Here is a 17,892-nt window from a genome sequence, read left to right as displayed (position 1 = left end):
TGTGCTTACTCCAGGTTAAAAAGCAGTACCACGGGGGCATGCTCAGACATCTCACTGTAGTTTTGGCACTGGCGTGCACTATCCACAATGTAAAAAATAGAACTTATTTTTTAGCACTGGGGGCGTGTTTGGGGGTCGAAAGCAGGCATATACTGTGCTAATCAGTTAGTGCAGCTACATCGCCACATACCAATTGATTAATGCAGAATCAGCGTGTGACCCCTTACCACCTAGAAAATAGGTGTTGGTAAGTGCTCAAGCACTAATGGGGAAATTAGCATGTGGCCTTTAATGGGAATAATGGAAAATGAGGCCATTTTACCGCCACAGTAAAAGTGGCCTCAACACATGGGAAAGACCCACGTTAGGGATAGCACTGGCCACGTTTTAGCACAGCTAAGTAAAAGAGCCCCTAAACTTTACAACTGCTAATTTCTGAAACCAAAAAACCTGAAAATGACCCCAAACCAACTTTTTCTATGCATAGCCCCATTAGGTAATAACCTCAAGAGGGGAACTACTTTTTATATTCTTATGTAAAGTGCTGCATATACCTGGTAGAACTACACAAATAATAACATTTCTGCTTATCTAGTTAACTAGTTTGAACTAGAAGAAATAAAAAGATTTATTATATGTTTGCTGAGTGATCATATATGGTGATTACTAAGAAATGTATAAATCAGTATAGTGACTGATAATCAGATTATAAAGTCTACACTAGAGAGCTCATATGAATTTAACTACAATCTGACTTTGCAGAATTCTACTCATCCATAAATTAATATTAATTTAATCACAAGCCCTTTGGCTCAGTGGTTGTTCAGTTTAATCCCATGCTCCCTGATTCAGTTCCCGAATTGAGCTTTTTGTGGGGATTCTGAAGAGGCAGCACTCACAGCCTCAGGGTGGGAGAGACTTGCAGGCTTATTTTCAAATGAGAAGGATGCCCATCTTTCAACACAAATCGTAAGATGGGCGTCCTTCTCCCAGGGTCACCCAAATCGGCATAATCGAAAGCCGATTTTGGGCGACCCAACTGCTTTCCGTCGCAGGGATGACCAAAGTTCACAGGAGAGTGTCGGAGGCGTAGCGAAGGCGGGACTTGGGCATGCCTAACGCATGGACATCCTCAACCCATAATGGGATAAAAAGGGTATCCCTGACGAGCACGTCGATGACTTTACCTGGTCCTGTTTTTCTTACAACCAAGTCAAAAAAAGGTGGCCGAAATGACCAGATGACCACCGGAGAGCATCGGGGATCACCTCCCCTTACTCCCCCCCAGTGGTCACTAACCTCCTCCCACCCTCAAAAAGCATCTTTAAAAATATTGATTGCCAGCCTCAGATGTCATACTCAGGTCCATCACAGCAGTATGCAGGTCCCTGGAGCAGTTTTAGTGGGTGCAGTGCACTTCAGGCAGGCAGACCAAGGCCCCCCCCCCCCCCACCTGTTGCACTTGTGGTGGTAAATGTGAGCCCTCCAAAACCCACCACAAACCCACTGTACCCACATCTAGGTGCCCTCTTCACCCGTAAGGGCTATGGTAGTGGTGTACAGTTGTGGGTAGTGGGTTTTGGGCGCTCAGCACACAAGGTAAGGGAGCTATGTCCCTGGGAGCAATTTATGAAGTCCACTGCAGTGCTCCCTAGGGTGCCCGGTTGGTGTCCTGGCATGTCAGAGGGGGCCAGTGCACTACGAATGCTGACTCCTCCCACGACCAAAGGGCTTGCATTTTTTTGTTTCAGAGATGGGCGTCCTTGGTTTCCATTACGTCAAAAATCAGAAACGACCAAGTCTAGGGATGACCATCTCTAAGGATGACCTAAATGTCATAATTTGGGTGTCCCCGACTGTATTATCGAAACAAAAGATGGACGTCCATCTTGTTTCGATAATACGGGTTTCCCCGCCCCTCCACCGGGATGTTTTGCGAGGACGTCCTCAGCAAAACTTGGGCGTCCCTTTCGATTATGCCCCTCCATGTCACTGTTTAAGGTGATAGCTAGAGGCTGGACTCCAGGATTCCATGAGGTGCCCAAAACCTCTGTGACCACCCCCAAGTAAAACAAAGAGATGGTCCGACCGCAGAAACTCCTCTGTCTGATGCACATATTCTTTCAGCATTTTTTTTACATCTAGCTTACGTAAAGATCTCTGTTCCACCGAACCCCTGGAAGTCCCCAGAGTTGGAAGGACCAGAGACTGATTGAGATGAAAGCTGGTCAAAATCTTTGGCAGAAAGAAGCGAACTGGCCTCAAAACCAGATGATCTGCCAAAATTTCCAAAAAAGGAGCTCTGCAAGACAATACCTACAATTCCAACACATGCCTTGCCAATGAGATAGCGATTAAAAATACAGTCTTCAAAGTAAGGTCTTTAATCAATATCATTGCCAATGCTTCAATGGGAGGACGAATAAGCGCCGAACCAGATTAAGATCCCATGAAGGAAATGATGGACGCTCTGCAGGCACAAGACATTTACTCCTCTCAGAAGCCGAACCACATTTGGATGATTACTTAAGTGCTTGCCCTTCACATACCCACAAAAAGGCATCAATGCAACTAGTTGGACCTTAAGCGAAGCCAAAGCCAGCCCCTTGTCAAACCATTCTACAAGAAATCCAGAACTTGTGGCATGGAAGTCTTTAAAGGAGAAACTCCCCTTCCACACACCAGGTCTCGAATATCCTCCAAACTCGAACATAAGCCAACGAAGTAGAGCGGTGGTGAGAACGTAGCATGGTACCAATTACTTCAGCTGAATAACCACACTTTCTTAAATGCGCCCTCTCAAGAGCCAAGCCCTAAGACAAAAATTGAGCCGGATTCAGCATGACTATCGGTCCTTGAGATAGAAGACCTACCAACTTGGAATGACAAATTTCGGGTTCCACTAGCAGATGCCAGAGATCTGCATATCATGGTTGCCTCGGTCAATCTGGAGCCACCAGAATCACCAGAGCTGTGTACTTCTCTCTCCTTTGAAGGATGCAACCCACCAGAGGCCATGTACAGAATGTCCGACAGCCATGGACGAAGTGGCGTGTCCAAACCCTCTGACCTCCGTTCCTTTCTGCAGCTGCAGAAGCGCGGTACCTTGGCATTCTGGTGAGTAGCCATCAAATCCATCACCAGTTGACCCCACTTGCAAACTATCGCCTCGAACGCCAATGAGCTGAGACCATTCCTCTGGATCCAGGTTCTGACGATTGAGGAAAGGTTCTGACGATTGAGGAAATCCACCTGCACATTGAGGGCCCCCATAATATGCGAGGCCATCATATCCTCGAGGTGGGTCTCTGCCCATGAAAGAAGCACAACCTTCTCCTGTGACAGTCGCAGACTCTTCGTACCTCCTTGTCGATTGATGTATGCAAGTGCTGTCTCATTGTCTGAAAAGACACGCACTGCCTTGTCCTCGAGGAGATGCTGAAATTCTTGTAATACCAACCAAATCGCTCTGGTCTCCAACAGATTGATTGAGCCACTTGCCTCCTCCTTGGACTACACACCCTGCACCAGCCAGCCCATGTAGATGGCTCCCCAGTCCATGAGGCTGGCATCTGTAGTCAATTCCATCCACCGAGATGAATCCAGTGGCTGTCCTGAGGACAAACTGCTCAATCACAGCCACCAATGGAGATCCTGATGCACTGCCACTGGCAAGGGCAACCTGACCCCGAGAGAGTCTGTCTGAGGTGACTACTAGAAGAGCAGAGACCGCTGGAGACTCTGCACGTGAGCTCTTATCCACTGGACTACATCTATGGCCATCTCCATAAAGTAGTCCAGTGCCTGAAGATAATCCGAAGCACACGGGGTTCTCTGACCCCTGAGGTTCCAAACCTGAGTCTGCAACTTGAGAATACGTGACACTGAGAGAAACAAAGTGTGTTGAAAGTTACTTCCAGATAGTCCAAAGTCTGTGACGGCACTAAATGGCTCTTGAGTGGGTTCATCACCCAACTAAGTAATTCCAAGAAGTGAACCACCTGAGCAGTCACTTGACAACTCTCCTGATACGATTTCGTGTAAACCAGAATGCCCTGCTTGCGAAGAGCAGCCACCACTATGACCATCCCTTTGGTAAAAGTCCATGGAGCCGTTGTGAGGCCGAACAGTATTGCAAAAAAACTGAAAATGCTGACCCAACACTGCAAAGCAAAGGAAGAGCTGATTCGCCGGCAAGTCAAGCATCATGAGGAATTCTCCCAAGTGAACTAGGCTTCTGTCAAGTCAAGCACCATGAGGAATTCCACCAAGTGAGCTGACACAATCACAGACTTCAGAGTTTCCACGTGGAAAGAAGAAACCCGAAGAGGGCTGTTGATTCTCTTTAAATCTAAGATGGGACAGTAAGAGCCTTCCTTTTTCGAAATCACAAAATAAATAGAATATCTGCCGGTGCCTCACTCCAGAACTAGAACTAGGCGAACTGCCCACAAAGACACTAACCTGTCCAAAGCGTCCTTGACAGCCCAACCCTTTAATCGAGATCAACAGGGTGACTCTAAAAAAAGTGTCCAGCAGTGCTTGAGTGAATTCCAAAGAGTCCACTTCACGAATAATATCGAGGACCCATAGCTCCGAGGTAATCTGGGCCCATCTCCAGTAAAACTCTGTCAAACGATCACCAATCTGAACTGGAGGATGGCCCTGAACACCTTCATTGCGCTGAACGACTGGTAGCCTGGGAAGAGGAAGTGCTGTCCCTGCCTCCTTGCCATCCCCCACAAAAGGGCTGCATACGCTGGAAATAACTAAACCTCTGAAAGGGCGTTACTCTGCCCAAGTGAAAGCACCGGGAATCACGTCCCTGACTTCTAGGAGCTGGATAACCCCGGCCCTTGCACTCCCAATTCTGCGCAGTTCTCAGCCTCTGAAGTGGTACAAAATTTACAGACACCACCTGTGGACAACCCACGCCTCTGACAAATGGCACATCTGTGGAGTTTCTCCACCATCACAAGCTGAACAAGCGGTCCCAACCTGCCAACACCAAGGAGAAACAGCCAGCCTAAATCAGAACAGGGAGAATAAAGGCAAGCAGCGCTGTGTTGGTCGTTTTTTTTTTTTACTCGCTGTACCGCCTCTGTTCTGAATTGAAAGCAGTTGCAAATGCACTCTCCAAGAAACAACGTGGCTGTTCCCTCTGGCACTGCAGCACCAGCACTGCAGAACCCTTCCCTCGAAGGGGTGAAGGCCAGTCTTATAATTATTGTCACTGGAGCACTGCCCAAGGAAGGCTTGGGGATAGAATAAATATCCCAGCGTGCGCAGATAAAGTAAGAAAGAAACACCTGTTCTATTAAACAACAGAAAAGCCAGAATAAAAGAGACTGAAGGGCTCACCACATCTTTCACCTGCTAAAGGTGAGAATACTGAGTCTCGCTAGGGCTGAACTGGGTTCTTATTGGATCGTGCGGCCATTTTGAATCTCGCCGAGACCGTCAGAAAGCAGTGAGGAGCACGGAGAGCAGCGCGATGGGCAGGAAAGAGGGGGCTCTTTCCTGCCCCGATGTCACTAGACCACCAGGGAACATGGAATCGTGTAAGTACGGGACGGCGGTCCAAAAACTTTACCTTCAGACTATAAGACGCACCCCCCATTTTCCTCCCAAATTTTGGGGGAAAAAAGTGTGTCTTATAGTCCGAAAAATACGGTACTTGATAATACTTTTAAAATGAATAGGAGGAAATAGTTTTTCACTCAATGAATAGTTAAGCTCTGTAACACACTGCCAGAGGATGTGGTGGCAGCAATTAGCAAATCTGGATAAGTTCCTGGAGGAAAAGTCCATAGTCTGCTATTCAGACAGACATGAAAGCAGTCACAGCTTGTCTGGGATTCCTAGCATAGAATGTTGCTATTGTTTGGGATTTTGCCAGGTACTTGTGACCTGGATTGGCCACTGCTGAAAGCAGGATACTAGACTAGATGAATCATTGGTCTGGCCCAGTATAGCTATTCTTACGTTCATATGTTCTTATCTTGTGGGAAAGATATGTGCATATTCTGTGTGAGCCTGAGAGGTGATTTAATCCCAGGGGATAGGGAGTGTTGGGGCAATGAGCTTACATACACACCTGATCTTTATGCCTATTACTTTTTGATGGACCCCTTCCTCTGATGCTATATTCTTTTCTAACCCATGAAATGTTGGATGTCAATGACAGCAGATCTATGACTTGAAAGTCACATGTGGCTTACAGTCCTTTAACACAACAGAAATTTAAACAAATCACAAAACCACATGAAAGTTAAGAAACTCCCTTTTAAAGTTAAAAAGGAAGAAAATATGAGAATGTGGCTTCTTGAGACTAGGCTTGCTGCTGCAGTGTTTCAACGAGAGGTAAAGGGCACTTTTACAAAGTTGTGGTAAGCACTAACACATGCTTACCACAAGAAAAAAATGGCTTACCGCACAGTTTACTGGATGTGCATGCGCTACCCACACATTAAAAAATAACATTTATTTTTTTAGTGCTGGAGCTGGGTCTGGGGGGCAAAGCGTGTGTGTGTGTTTTGCAGTAATTGGTTAGCATGTGGGTATTGACGTGCACTAACCAATTAGTTCAAGTTTAGCATGTGAACCCTTACTGCCTACAAAATGGGAGGTGGTAGTGGCTCACATGCTAATTGCCACGAGCTAATGGGAAAATTAGCATATGGCCATTAATACTAAAAATAAGAAACTTGGCCATTTTATCCCAGCAGTAAAAATGGCCTTAGCTGCAGGAATGACTCATGTAATGGTGCACTAAGGGGCTTATTTTCAAAGCACTTAGACTTACAAAGTTCCATAGGTTACTGTGGACCTTTGTAAGTCCAAGTGCTTTGAAAATACACCTCTAAGGCTACTTTTTACCGCTGTTTGGTAAAAAGGCCCAAAAGTTTGAGTAATGCAGCTTTATCTGCTTCTTTGTTCATGCTCCACATTCATGTTTATTGAGTATTCCACAGTTCTACACAGATATGGGTTTCAAACTGATTTGCATACTGGAAGTGTCTTCATTTGTTAAAAAGTGATCGGCTAGCTTTTGTATGGATGTATGTAACACCAAGTGGGATGGGGTGTATGTAATATGTTAAACAGAGATATAATAGACAAATATAAGCATAAGCAATATCCTTTTAATTCTTTTATGTGCTATTATAAAGTTACTGGTCGGCTTTCTCTGTATCTTAAAATCCCACACTACTTTGCTTAGTAAGATGGTTACTAATCCAGTGCTTAATTCAGAAAGTCACACTACTGTAGTTTACAAATTTTCTCATTTGGCAAAACTCAGGTCTAATACAGTTTAAAATTTACCATTATCATCATCATGTAATTAATCAAAATATCCCTTTTTGGCTTTCTTTTGTGTGCTTTTATAAAAGGTGTTATTTAGATTTTCTTATTTATTCACAATTTTCCATTATCTGACAAATGTATTTAGCTCCTAGGCAGCATGTCGTCTTGTACAAGTGCTGCTTCCTGAGGATCCTGAAACAGAGAACGGCTCAACTTTGTTTCACCATCCTAAATGTTCCATAATCCTCATGAGACACCATCCTGACAGGAAGATGAATGCCTTCTGCTGACCACATAAACATATATAGTGGTGCCCAGTGAAAATGAAAACCAACTTGTAATATGACAGAACCACAACGAAAGCTGTCCAGTCATTGTGGGAGAAGTATAGTTAGGCTGATTCTACACAAACAAAACCACACAGAATACGTGCTACTGATGACCACAATATGAAAAGAAAAAGTTCCTGCAAAAGTTTTCAACAAGTTGTACTAAAATTTTGTATTGTAAAAAATCCCCAAAACGTTAACTGAATATACATTTTTCCATTCTCCAACAGCTGTATGGACATATAGATTTTTGAGTTCCTTCAACACTGTGGGGTCCTTTTACTAAGGCACGTGGAGGGGCATAATCGAACGCGAACGCCCATCTCCATGGGCATCCATGCCCGCAAATGGGTACGTGAGGGGGCAGGACAGACTGTATTTTCAAAAAAAAAAAATGGGCGCCCATCTTTTTTTTTCGATAATACGGTTTGTGCCCGGCAAATGCATCGGATTTGTGCAGATTTGAGCTGGGCGGTTTCGTTTTTCTGCGATAATGGAAACCGAAGGCACCCAGCTCAAAAACGAACAAATCCAAGGCATTGGGTCATGGGAGGGGCCAGGATTCATAGTGCACTGGTCTCCCTCACATGCCAGGACACCAACCGGGCACCCTAGGGGGCACTTGTAACAATTAGAAACAAATTTAAATACCTCCCAAGTCCATAGCTCCCATCCCTTGGGTGCTGAGCCCCTCAACCCCCCCCCCCCAAAAAAAAAACCCACTGTCCACAACTCTACACCATTACCATAGCACTTATGGCTGAAGGGGGGCACCTAGTGGGTTTTGGGAGCAGTTTGGAGGGCTCCCATTTACCACCACAAGTGTAACAGGTGGGGGGGGGGTGGGCCTGGGTCCACCTGGGTGAAGTCCACTGCACCCACTAACAATTGCTCCAGGGACCTGCATACTGCTGTGATGGAGCTGGGTATGGCATTTGAGGCTGGCATACAGGCTGGAAAAAAAAGTTGTTAAAGTTGTTTTTTTTAATGCTGGGAGGGGGTTAGTGACCACTGGGGGAGTCAGGGGTGATCATCCCCAATTCCCTTCGGTGGTCATGTGGTCATTTAGGGCACTTTTTTGGGACTTGTTCGTGAAAAAAAAGGGTCCAATAAAAATGACCCAAATTCAAGCTAAAAACGCCTTTCTTTTTTCCATTATCGGCCAAAGGCGCCCATCTCTCCTTGGCCGATAAACACACCCCAGTCCTGCCTTCACCACGCCTCCTACACGCCCCCGTCAACTTTGCCCGTTTCCACGACAGATTGCAGTTGAAGATGCCCAAAATCGGCTTTCAATTATACCGATTTGGGCGCCTTTGCGAGATGGGCGCCTATCTCCCGATTTTGGTCGAAATCTGGGCGCCCATCACTTTCAAAAATAAGGCTGATAGGCACCTACACATGTCCAATGCGCATCAAATTGGAACTACTGCCTGTCTACCGCGTGCCTACCTCCCGGTTAACGCATGAGACTTTATCGCTAAGTCAATGGGTGGTGGTAAGGTCTCAGGCTGAAAATGGATGCATGCTGGTTTTAATTTTGCTGCATGTCCATTTCCCCACCCCTACCCCACAAAAAAAATGGACCTGCGTATGTCCAAAACACACGCATACACTAGTGCAGGACATTTTTCAGCACGCCTTATTAAAAGGCCCTTTATTTTGAATTAAGTACAACATCAGCGCTCATGCTGTATTCCACCATGTTTTGTTCACATACACATTGATAATGGTCCCAAGTATAAAGTACATATAAGGGCCCCTTTTTACTAGAGTGCCATGAGTCTTGGCAGTCACCGCACTATAAGTGCTCAAATTACTGTGTAGTAACTGCAAAGCCTCTGCAGTATCTGTCCACATAGTTACTGTAGATGAAAGACCTTACTGCACATTAACATCAATAGCTGCAGATGCACTTACCGCCAGTGACAGCACACTGTAAGTTAACTGCAAAACACAATCCACATCCACAAGCCACCCATTTCCCACCACATACAACGATATGCAGTTACTGCATAAAATAACATGCACTACAGCGGTGTGTACATCTAGTAGTGCTATAGAAATGATAAGCAGCAGTAGTAGTATTAGAACTAACAGCGCACACTAATTCACACAGTAACTGCTTGCTGCACTTTAGTTATAATGCCGTTGTATCGCTCCATGGTGCGACCACACTTCGAATATTGTGTCCAAGCCTGGTCGCCGCTTCTCAAAAAAGATATAAAGGAATTGGAGAAGGGTGACGAAAATGATAAAAGGGATGGAACGACTTCCCAATGAGGAAAGGCTGAGAAGGTTAGGGCTCTTCAGCTTGGAGAAAAGGCAGTTGAGGGGTGATATGGTAGAAGTCTACAAGATAATGAGCGGAGTACAGCGGACAGATGTGAAGCGTTTGTTTACACTTTCAAACAATAATAGAACCAGGGGACACAAGATGAAGCTAGAATATGGTAGATTTAAAACAAATAGGAAAAAGTTTTTCTTTATTCAGCGTGTAGTTGGACTCTGGAACTCATTGCTGGAGAATGTGGTGGCAGCAGCTGGCCTTATGGAGTTTAAGGGGGGGGGGGGGGGTTGGACAGATTCCTGAAAGAAAAGTCCATTGAACATTATTTTTTTTGTGTGGGGGGGGGGGGGTTGCCAGGTTCTTCAATCCTGGATTGGCCACTGTCAGAGACAGGATGCTGGGCTTGATGGACCCTTGGTCTTTTCCCAGTATGGCGGTGCTTATGTGCTTATGTACCATATTTTAGCTAAATTCACTTTTTTGGTTGAATTTACACACATATTACTGTCATGCAGTTGATAAGATATTAATTGTTTTAAGATAGGCAAAACATTAAAACAAAACTAAAACAATATGTTCTTTTGTGAGAAATGCAGCTCACTAATGCCACAGTTTAAAATGATGTATAATATCTACAGAAATATGTTTTTGATTAGCCAACTATTTTCTTTTTTATATGTGCATATGCTACATAGTTAGAGGCAATATATTTAAAGAAAAATATGGAACAATTTGTATTATATGTCAAGAAGCATAACTACTAAACAAGCATAAAACAACATATAGGTTCAATAAAGTGAAACAGTCTTCATGAATTTTTACAAGATTTTAAAAACTTTATAGAACTATTTGGCAAGGCAATTAGTAACTGTGTATAACCAGTTTTCCTTAGAGAAACTGGGTGTATATTTAATGTCATTATGCTTCAGAGCACACTTTTAAAAAAGATTAATTTCTGCTAATTGCATATGTAGCAAGGACACTCTGATTAAAGATGAATGCTATGTTTCATGAAAACTGTGTACAGAAAAAGCTGTTCCGACACCATGATGGATAATTCTAATTTACTGTGCATTTTACACTGGATGTATGTCTAAAATATATTAATCATTCAGCATGAATGTTGATATTGTGTTTTTCGCACATTAACTATTACAGGTGGTTTGGCTTTGCAGTTGTTAACTGCCAGAAGGCAAACAGTAAAGACAGGGTTAAAGTAAATGCATCTTTACAAGTAGACTAAGATAGGGATATATTTATGCACTTCATTTTTATGGGCCTCCTAACTCTGGTAGGTACAATGTATGGTTTCTTGCTATCTGCAACAAGGTAAGAAAACATATAAAAGATATTGCATATGCTTATAATTCTATTTTTCAGAAAATTACCAACAGCATGACAGTTATAATACAGCCTAGGATACTACACCTAGAAAAGATGCTGTTCCTAACACAGCATTTCCTGGTGTGTAAAATAGTTTCTATCAAGTATTCTGTTCTGCTAAAGGAAACAAAAAGGTTAAAATTGTAACTGTTTAATCCTTTGGTAAAGCAATGCAACACTGTGAAGACAATGTTTAGCAAAGTACTTCCATTTATGATCAAATGTTACTTTGTTGAAAACACACCAGATTACATGAACTATAAAGCTCAGAAAACCTAGTGCTTCAAAATATAAAGACTATGCAACAAAAATGACTGTGAACACCTATCAGTTTACTATCCTTCAACAAATTCACTGACGTTTAAGTCAAATAATGTTGAGTTATAGCCCTTCTTGCAGGAAGTTGCATTTCATGTTCTTTTTCTTTCTATCATTTCCCTGCTGGTCCCTATAGGAATTTGGCTGTTTGCCGATTCTACTTGAAATGTCTCTGTATACTTATTTGGCATGTGCTTGATGATTAAATGGTTATTTTTTCATATGTTAGCATTTTTACACTTGTTCAGCATGTTAATTTTATACTATAAAATGTTGCTGCCCCAATGAAATATGGCATGCTGTCCAAATATTTTAATTGCATTCTTACTTTATATTTTATTACTGTTATTTTTTTCTACATACCTACTATAATGTACCAAATTCAAGAACTGCTGATTGGAGAGAATCACATCATTACTCTAAGGTGTTACAACAACTTTTTCTAGAAGCTGCATACAGTTCAGTGTACCTGGGTGGAAAGGTGTCTTACAGATATGGGTTTTAGATTACCTATAAAATTGAATGTTTTTCTGCATAACTACAGAATATTTTGCTTTACAATATGAAGTCACACATAATTTGTCTACGAACAGCTGTTTTAATTCTTTAGTGTTAAGCAAACATCTAACTTTTTAAATGCGCACATATTTTAAAAGTTAAATAGTTCTCCATCCTACTTAAATAAAAAAAAAAAATAAAACTAAGGACAGGTGATATCACTGAGTCCAACCTCGAACAGTATTCCTGCTTTTAACTATAACGATGTAATAAAGCCAGATAAAATTAAATCTGCAGATTCTGGAGTGACCCCTTGTCTAGGATATCTGTAAGTCATTTAAAGACCCATAAAGTTAGCCAAAACACTGAGCAATGATCAGGACTGAGGGCTTCACTTTGCAAAACCATACATAATTCTATTGGACTAAATCTGGAGACTTATTACCAGATTCTCACACTCCATCAGACCAAAGGATTTTGTTTTTTGATAAATGGCATAAGAAAGTATAAGAAATTTTGATTAAGACTGTTGTTAAAGAAACTTAATATGTCCTTGTGCTTTTTAATCACACAACTCAACTGTATGTCATTACACTTCCATTTGTGAAATCAATCTTTAGAAACAATGCAACACCCTCTTTTTCTAATACTAAGGCAGAAATATTAAAACCTGCATACAGCTAACTTAAATCTAGCAAACAGCCTTGAACAGCGCATTCTCATTATCCACTATGGCGACAAGTAGTCATCACTTGATCATTTAATCATGAAAGCAGTCTAATGACATATTTCCTTCTAACATATTTACAAAGAATAGGATTGGAACAAAAGTAGCATCTCAAAAGTGAAAAAGTTCAGTGATGATACCACTGCCATCAAGGCCAAAGTACAGCATGTACAGCATGAAGACACTGGTCAGAAACATGGGCCCTCTATGTACATCAGTGTAGTACCAACACTGCTTCAAGAAAATGAAAACTATCTGCCAAAAAGCATCTTCCTACTATTATTACCCCTGTTACTGTAACCTACAATTCATAAAAACAAAACTGATACAAACTTACGTAATGTCATGTATTTACTTTGACAATCGTTTTCATATTCTGCTATACCTTGCAGTTTTATGCGGATTACATCTCCTAAAATAACCTGCAATTTATGTAGTATATGGCAATATCTCTTTCAATATACTTGCACCTGAAATATTTTTACTAATATCTGAAACAAAGCTCACATTTGTTGACAAGCATTTCATTCATTCACCATTTTAACACAACATGATCATTTTAATAAATCCGGAGCTTTCCTACCAAGCTATAAAATAGGGTATAGAGAAAGGTTTTACACTGTCAGTTGATAAGGGAAAGCCACAACAGTTTTTGGAGGCAATGCAAGCGTTTCACAGTACTCATCGTGCCTGATCAATCTTCCGCTGAATTCAAAGAAAGGCAAAAAGCACAAACTCGCGGGGCCCTAATTAGCAAGCATACCTGAAACTGATATTCACGACTCACTGACTGACCTCTATTCTGCACTATTCTGAGCTGTGTAAAAACTCAGCCGTAATCGTCGACTACACCGCCATTCATGCAGATAAGGAATTTTAGGCCTGTCCGTGAATACGCTCTTTTCTTTTGGTTCTTGGGTATTTCACTCGTACATTTTAAGAGTCGAAACACTCCATTAAATAGGGTTGTTGTTGTTTTGTTTTGTTTTTTTAACATAGGCCTTCTCACACCGGCGCGAGAGAGGAAAGCGCGGTTCCCACGAGCTCGCTCGCTGGCGCAGCTGTTGCTGAGAAGAAGCTCCTCGTGCAAGCTTTGGAACGCAAGGCAAAGGGCAGGTGACCGTGACCCCCTCCCCCCCAATCAGCTCCTTAGGAGTAAACGCGAGCGACGGCTCGGGTAAGTGAAGAGTAGGCGCGAGACCAATCTACCTGCGCACCGGCGCTGCTAGCCCGAGGAACGTCACGGCCCTAAGACCGCGGAGCGAGCGCGCCCCCGCAGTCCCTGGAAACCGGTCTAGCTAAGCAGGAAACTGCGGAAAACCAGGCCCAGAAGCGAAAACCCAAGGCACAGACAGTTTCGCTGGCAGGCGCGCTTCCTTACCGAAGCTGCTCGGCCGGAAAAAAAAAAAAAAACACAACTGGCGAGACAAAGGAGTTAATTAGATAAATAGGCTCTCCAGCTCGCACAAACACCTACAGCAACACGGTTTCAGACTGGTAGCGCCACATTACAGGCTCTGCTCTCAACCCACGGAGGGGCCCCTGCACGCATTATTTTCATAATATATACGAGTACTAAGACACCAGCCAAAACATATATCGCTGGACGCGCATTACCAATTCAAGTATTATTTTAAATTAATTTTAAAAATTACGCATCAGGTGAGAAAAAAAATTGGCGACTAGATCATGCACCGATATAGTGAACAGAAAAATACTAATCTGCGTATTCAAAACTCGCATATATATTTTTCCAAGCCCAATTTAGCGTTTGTGCCTAACGGGACACAATGAAATGGGGTAAAGGCATGATATATTACATAGTCTCGCACCAGGCCAAAGAACAATGAAACAAAACTTGGAAAGAAGTGCATTTGGAAATCAATTGCTGTCTGGACTGAGATCCCCTGAGCTGAAGTCATTTCAAGTCACATATGGAAGAAAATATAAATCAGCCGACGACTTCCTTGGCTAGATCGCCCCGAATTTATAATATCCACCCCCAATATTTACAAGAAAACTCTATAACTTTTGTTCTTCAGCTTTCAATTCAATAAAATAATGACTCGTTTGGAAAATGGGGTATAAATCTTCATTTTGGAGGCAATTAAAGTGTTGATTTCATTCGTGCCCCTGAGCGATTCTTGTAATTTGCTCAAATAGCTTTATGTACCCAGCACTCCAGAGCTTTTAGAAACCCATTTTCTAGTTAGACTTGTTGGATTACAATTTTTGTTCAACGGCAGCTCTCATCTGAACCTGCATTTAACAGCTCCCTAGTTCCTAACGTTATAAGGTTGTGTTGCACAATTTAAACAAATACAGACTTTTTTTTTTCATTTTTAAACTATTATTTAAAAAATATATATTGTTTCGAGAAAGTAGAACCCCTGAAAACCTGCTACATAAATACACGGTTAAAATCATAGTCCAAAAGCTCGGGGATAAGGGGCTTCTTTTGCAGCCCATGCGAAAACTTTGCTTTATTTGGGGCTGAAATGTAATAATGCCCCGGCCTTTACTGAAGTTATCTATGAAATCGCTACTGCTCGACTATGCTCTCGATCATGGTAAAAGCTCTAAAGGAAAATCCTGTTTGCTTGACTGCGCTTTGCTTTCACAAAAGGAAGCCTCTAAAGTCAGTCTGATTACTCTTAAGTATGGATATACGTGCCAAAATAGAAAAAAAACCAAACATAAAAAAATGCATGAATCCAAGCTTCGCTTTCCTTTTACCTCTGTAAAACAAAAGACGGCATCAACTGCTTTAATAACTCCGCGTTTGAACGCCCTGAACTGACCTATTTAATTACGCTTGAATGTGAATTTGACTTTTCTTAAACATTGGAAACAGTAGAAACAAGAAGACAAATCCCACCCCAGACCCGGGAAAGAGAACATGCAAAGGAATGGCTCTCTGCCCCTCCCCCCTCCGCCCCAGCCTTGCCCTGTGGTGCAGGTTCAGGCATCCAGGGCGCCTCCAAGCTTTAACACAGACGTCTGAACAGTGAACAGTCCCTGCACTGGACTTTCCAAAATACAACAGGCAAAACTATAGGATCAGTGAGTGTAAGGGAAAAAGCTTGCCTCGTTTTTGCTAAACTAAAATAAAAGAGGGCGCTAGCAGCATGCAGACTCTGCTCAGAGCAGTGCTCACTGAGGTCTAAAAGCGTTCGGCCAAGGAAAACTGACAAGCCAGACTAATGAACCGTAGAGGCAGGAAGAAAATAGCCCAGCATTTGCCTCATTTCATACCCTCTCTATCTTTTCTAGACCACCTATCATGGATTTTATTCAATTATTATTATTTTTTTTTTTACAAGGCCACATTTATTTCCCCGCAAGCAATCCAAAACTAGTCCTGACAGGAAGCAAGTGCCTGTCTAACCCCCCACCACCTCCTCTTCCCCCTCCCCCTTCCCCTTCTTAATTTAAAGGTATGGAAAATAAAGGATAAGTTAAAGAAATGCAGAATTAAACGCGACAAGAAGGAGGTCAAGTTTGCAGGCAATGCTTTTAGAAGCTCATCTCGCCAGGTCGAATCCGGGAGCAAGCCTTAATGAAGCAATAATAGCCACATTATTCAAAAATTTTCATTTCGATGGAAATGTATCTAAAAGGAGCTTAATCATATGCAAATAATAAAAGGAAGCGTAGTGACCCGGTAAGCGATCTGCATACCAATTTCATCGTGACTGGAGAGATCTTCATACCTGATCTGTTAGGTTTGCTGATCTGGTTATGTCTTCGCTGTCTGATTTTGATCCGCCTTCTCTGTCGTCTATCACCAAATCAATAGGCATTTTCCCCTTCAAACAGCTAATATACCGATGGCAGAAATTGTCACATAATTCGTGTACCTACATTAGAGCACAAATGAAGAAATGAAAATAATATCAGAAGGACATAAATGAAATTGACACGTGCAATCCAACCCCCTTGTGACAAAAAAAAAAAGAAGTTGCAGATAGGGGAAGCATCCTACAATTATCCTCCAGAGGCTGCCGGACGCATCCGGAATTAGGAATAACTTTCTTTTCTCGCAAAATAGAGATATCCCAGAAAATTGACAGTGACAAGATGATTCACTGGCTACAACATATTCAACACCCGTGTTAAATTCGTCTGCTCCAGGGGCTGTGGCCATTAGAAAGCTGACCTGTATGGGTGACATTTAAGGTAAACTATTTAATTCCGTCCAGTTACTTCGTCACAAAATCCTAGTCAGAGTGGTATGAGGATCGAGGTGATTTAAAAAATGCCTGTAGTACAAGAATACAATAAAGAGCCAGGTCTTCAACCCCCTAAACCTCACTGCATACTATTTTTAGGCATTTTGCTGGTACAGAAAGTCATTTTGTCTTAAAATTGAGAACCAGATTAGTATATCTAAATAAAATCACGACAGATCAGGCAAAACTTCTCGAAATTTTTCATTTTGAAGCCAAAAGGAAAACACACAGCCCTCTAGCAAGAATATGTAAAGTTCTTACAATATGATGTTAGAGTTAAAACTTCGCATCAAGCTACATGCATTTTTATTGCTAAAAGGCAGGACAACCGCCAGAATTGAATTATCACCGGCTCTCTATCCTTAGCTTGAAGGTGCAGTCCGGATACAAGAAACTAACACACAGAGCAGCTCTCTGCTTTGTTTCTTCAAAACCTTAGAGGACAATAGGTGCCCTGAGTGTGACCTCCAATATTTTAAATAGATTTTCATCTTAGTAAGACCAAAGAACTGTATGTACAAATTTTGCTCACACACGGTCTCTGGGATGACAATAATAATAATAATAATAATAATAACCTTTCAGAATATCAATTGAAGTACAGAGAATTGCAAGTGTTTATACAAATTCAGCAAAGCTACAGTAAAAAGCTGGAGCTTTTTTGGTCCCGATTCTAGAGGCTAAAATTGTAATTAAACTGCTAAGAGAAATGGACGCCAAGATTGGTCTTGACACTAATTGCATAGGACCAGAAAGAAAGACGTTTATGCAAATTTACCAGACGCCCTCAGCCTCAGCAACAGAGAA

The 17,892-nt window shown here is 42.2% G+C and overlaps 1 protein-coding gene across 3 annotated transcripts in view; it reads right to left on the bottom strand.

Annotated features, from left to right (window-relative positions):
- MEIS1 (Meis homeobox 1) overlaps positions 1-17,892 on the bottom strand; it is a 385,764-nt gene that overhangs the window by 362,408 nt on the left and 5,464 nt on the right. For all 3 annotated transcript variants that reach the window (XM_030196365.1, XM_030196366.1, XM_030196367.1), the window contains exon 6: positions 16,567-16,713. In XM_030196365.1, coding sequence (XP_030052225.1) covers positions 16,567-16,713 — 147 coding nt within the window. The remainder of the gene's footprint in view (positions 1-16,566; positions 16,714-17,892) is intronic.

This window comes from Microcaecilia unicolor, chromosome 3, assembly GCF_901765095.1.
Source record: "Microcaecilia unicolor chromosome 3, aMicUni1.1, whole genome shotgun sequence".
NCBI classification, from domain to species: Eukaryota; Metazoa; Chordata; class Amphibia; order Gymnophiona; family Siphonopidae; genus Microcaecilia; species Microcaecilia unicolor.
The sequence above is the reverse complement of the archived record's forward strand: the minus strand, read 5'-3'. Positions and strand labels throughout refer to the sequence as shown.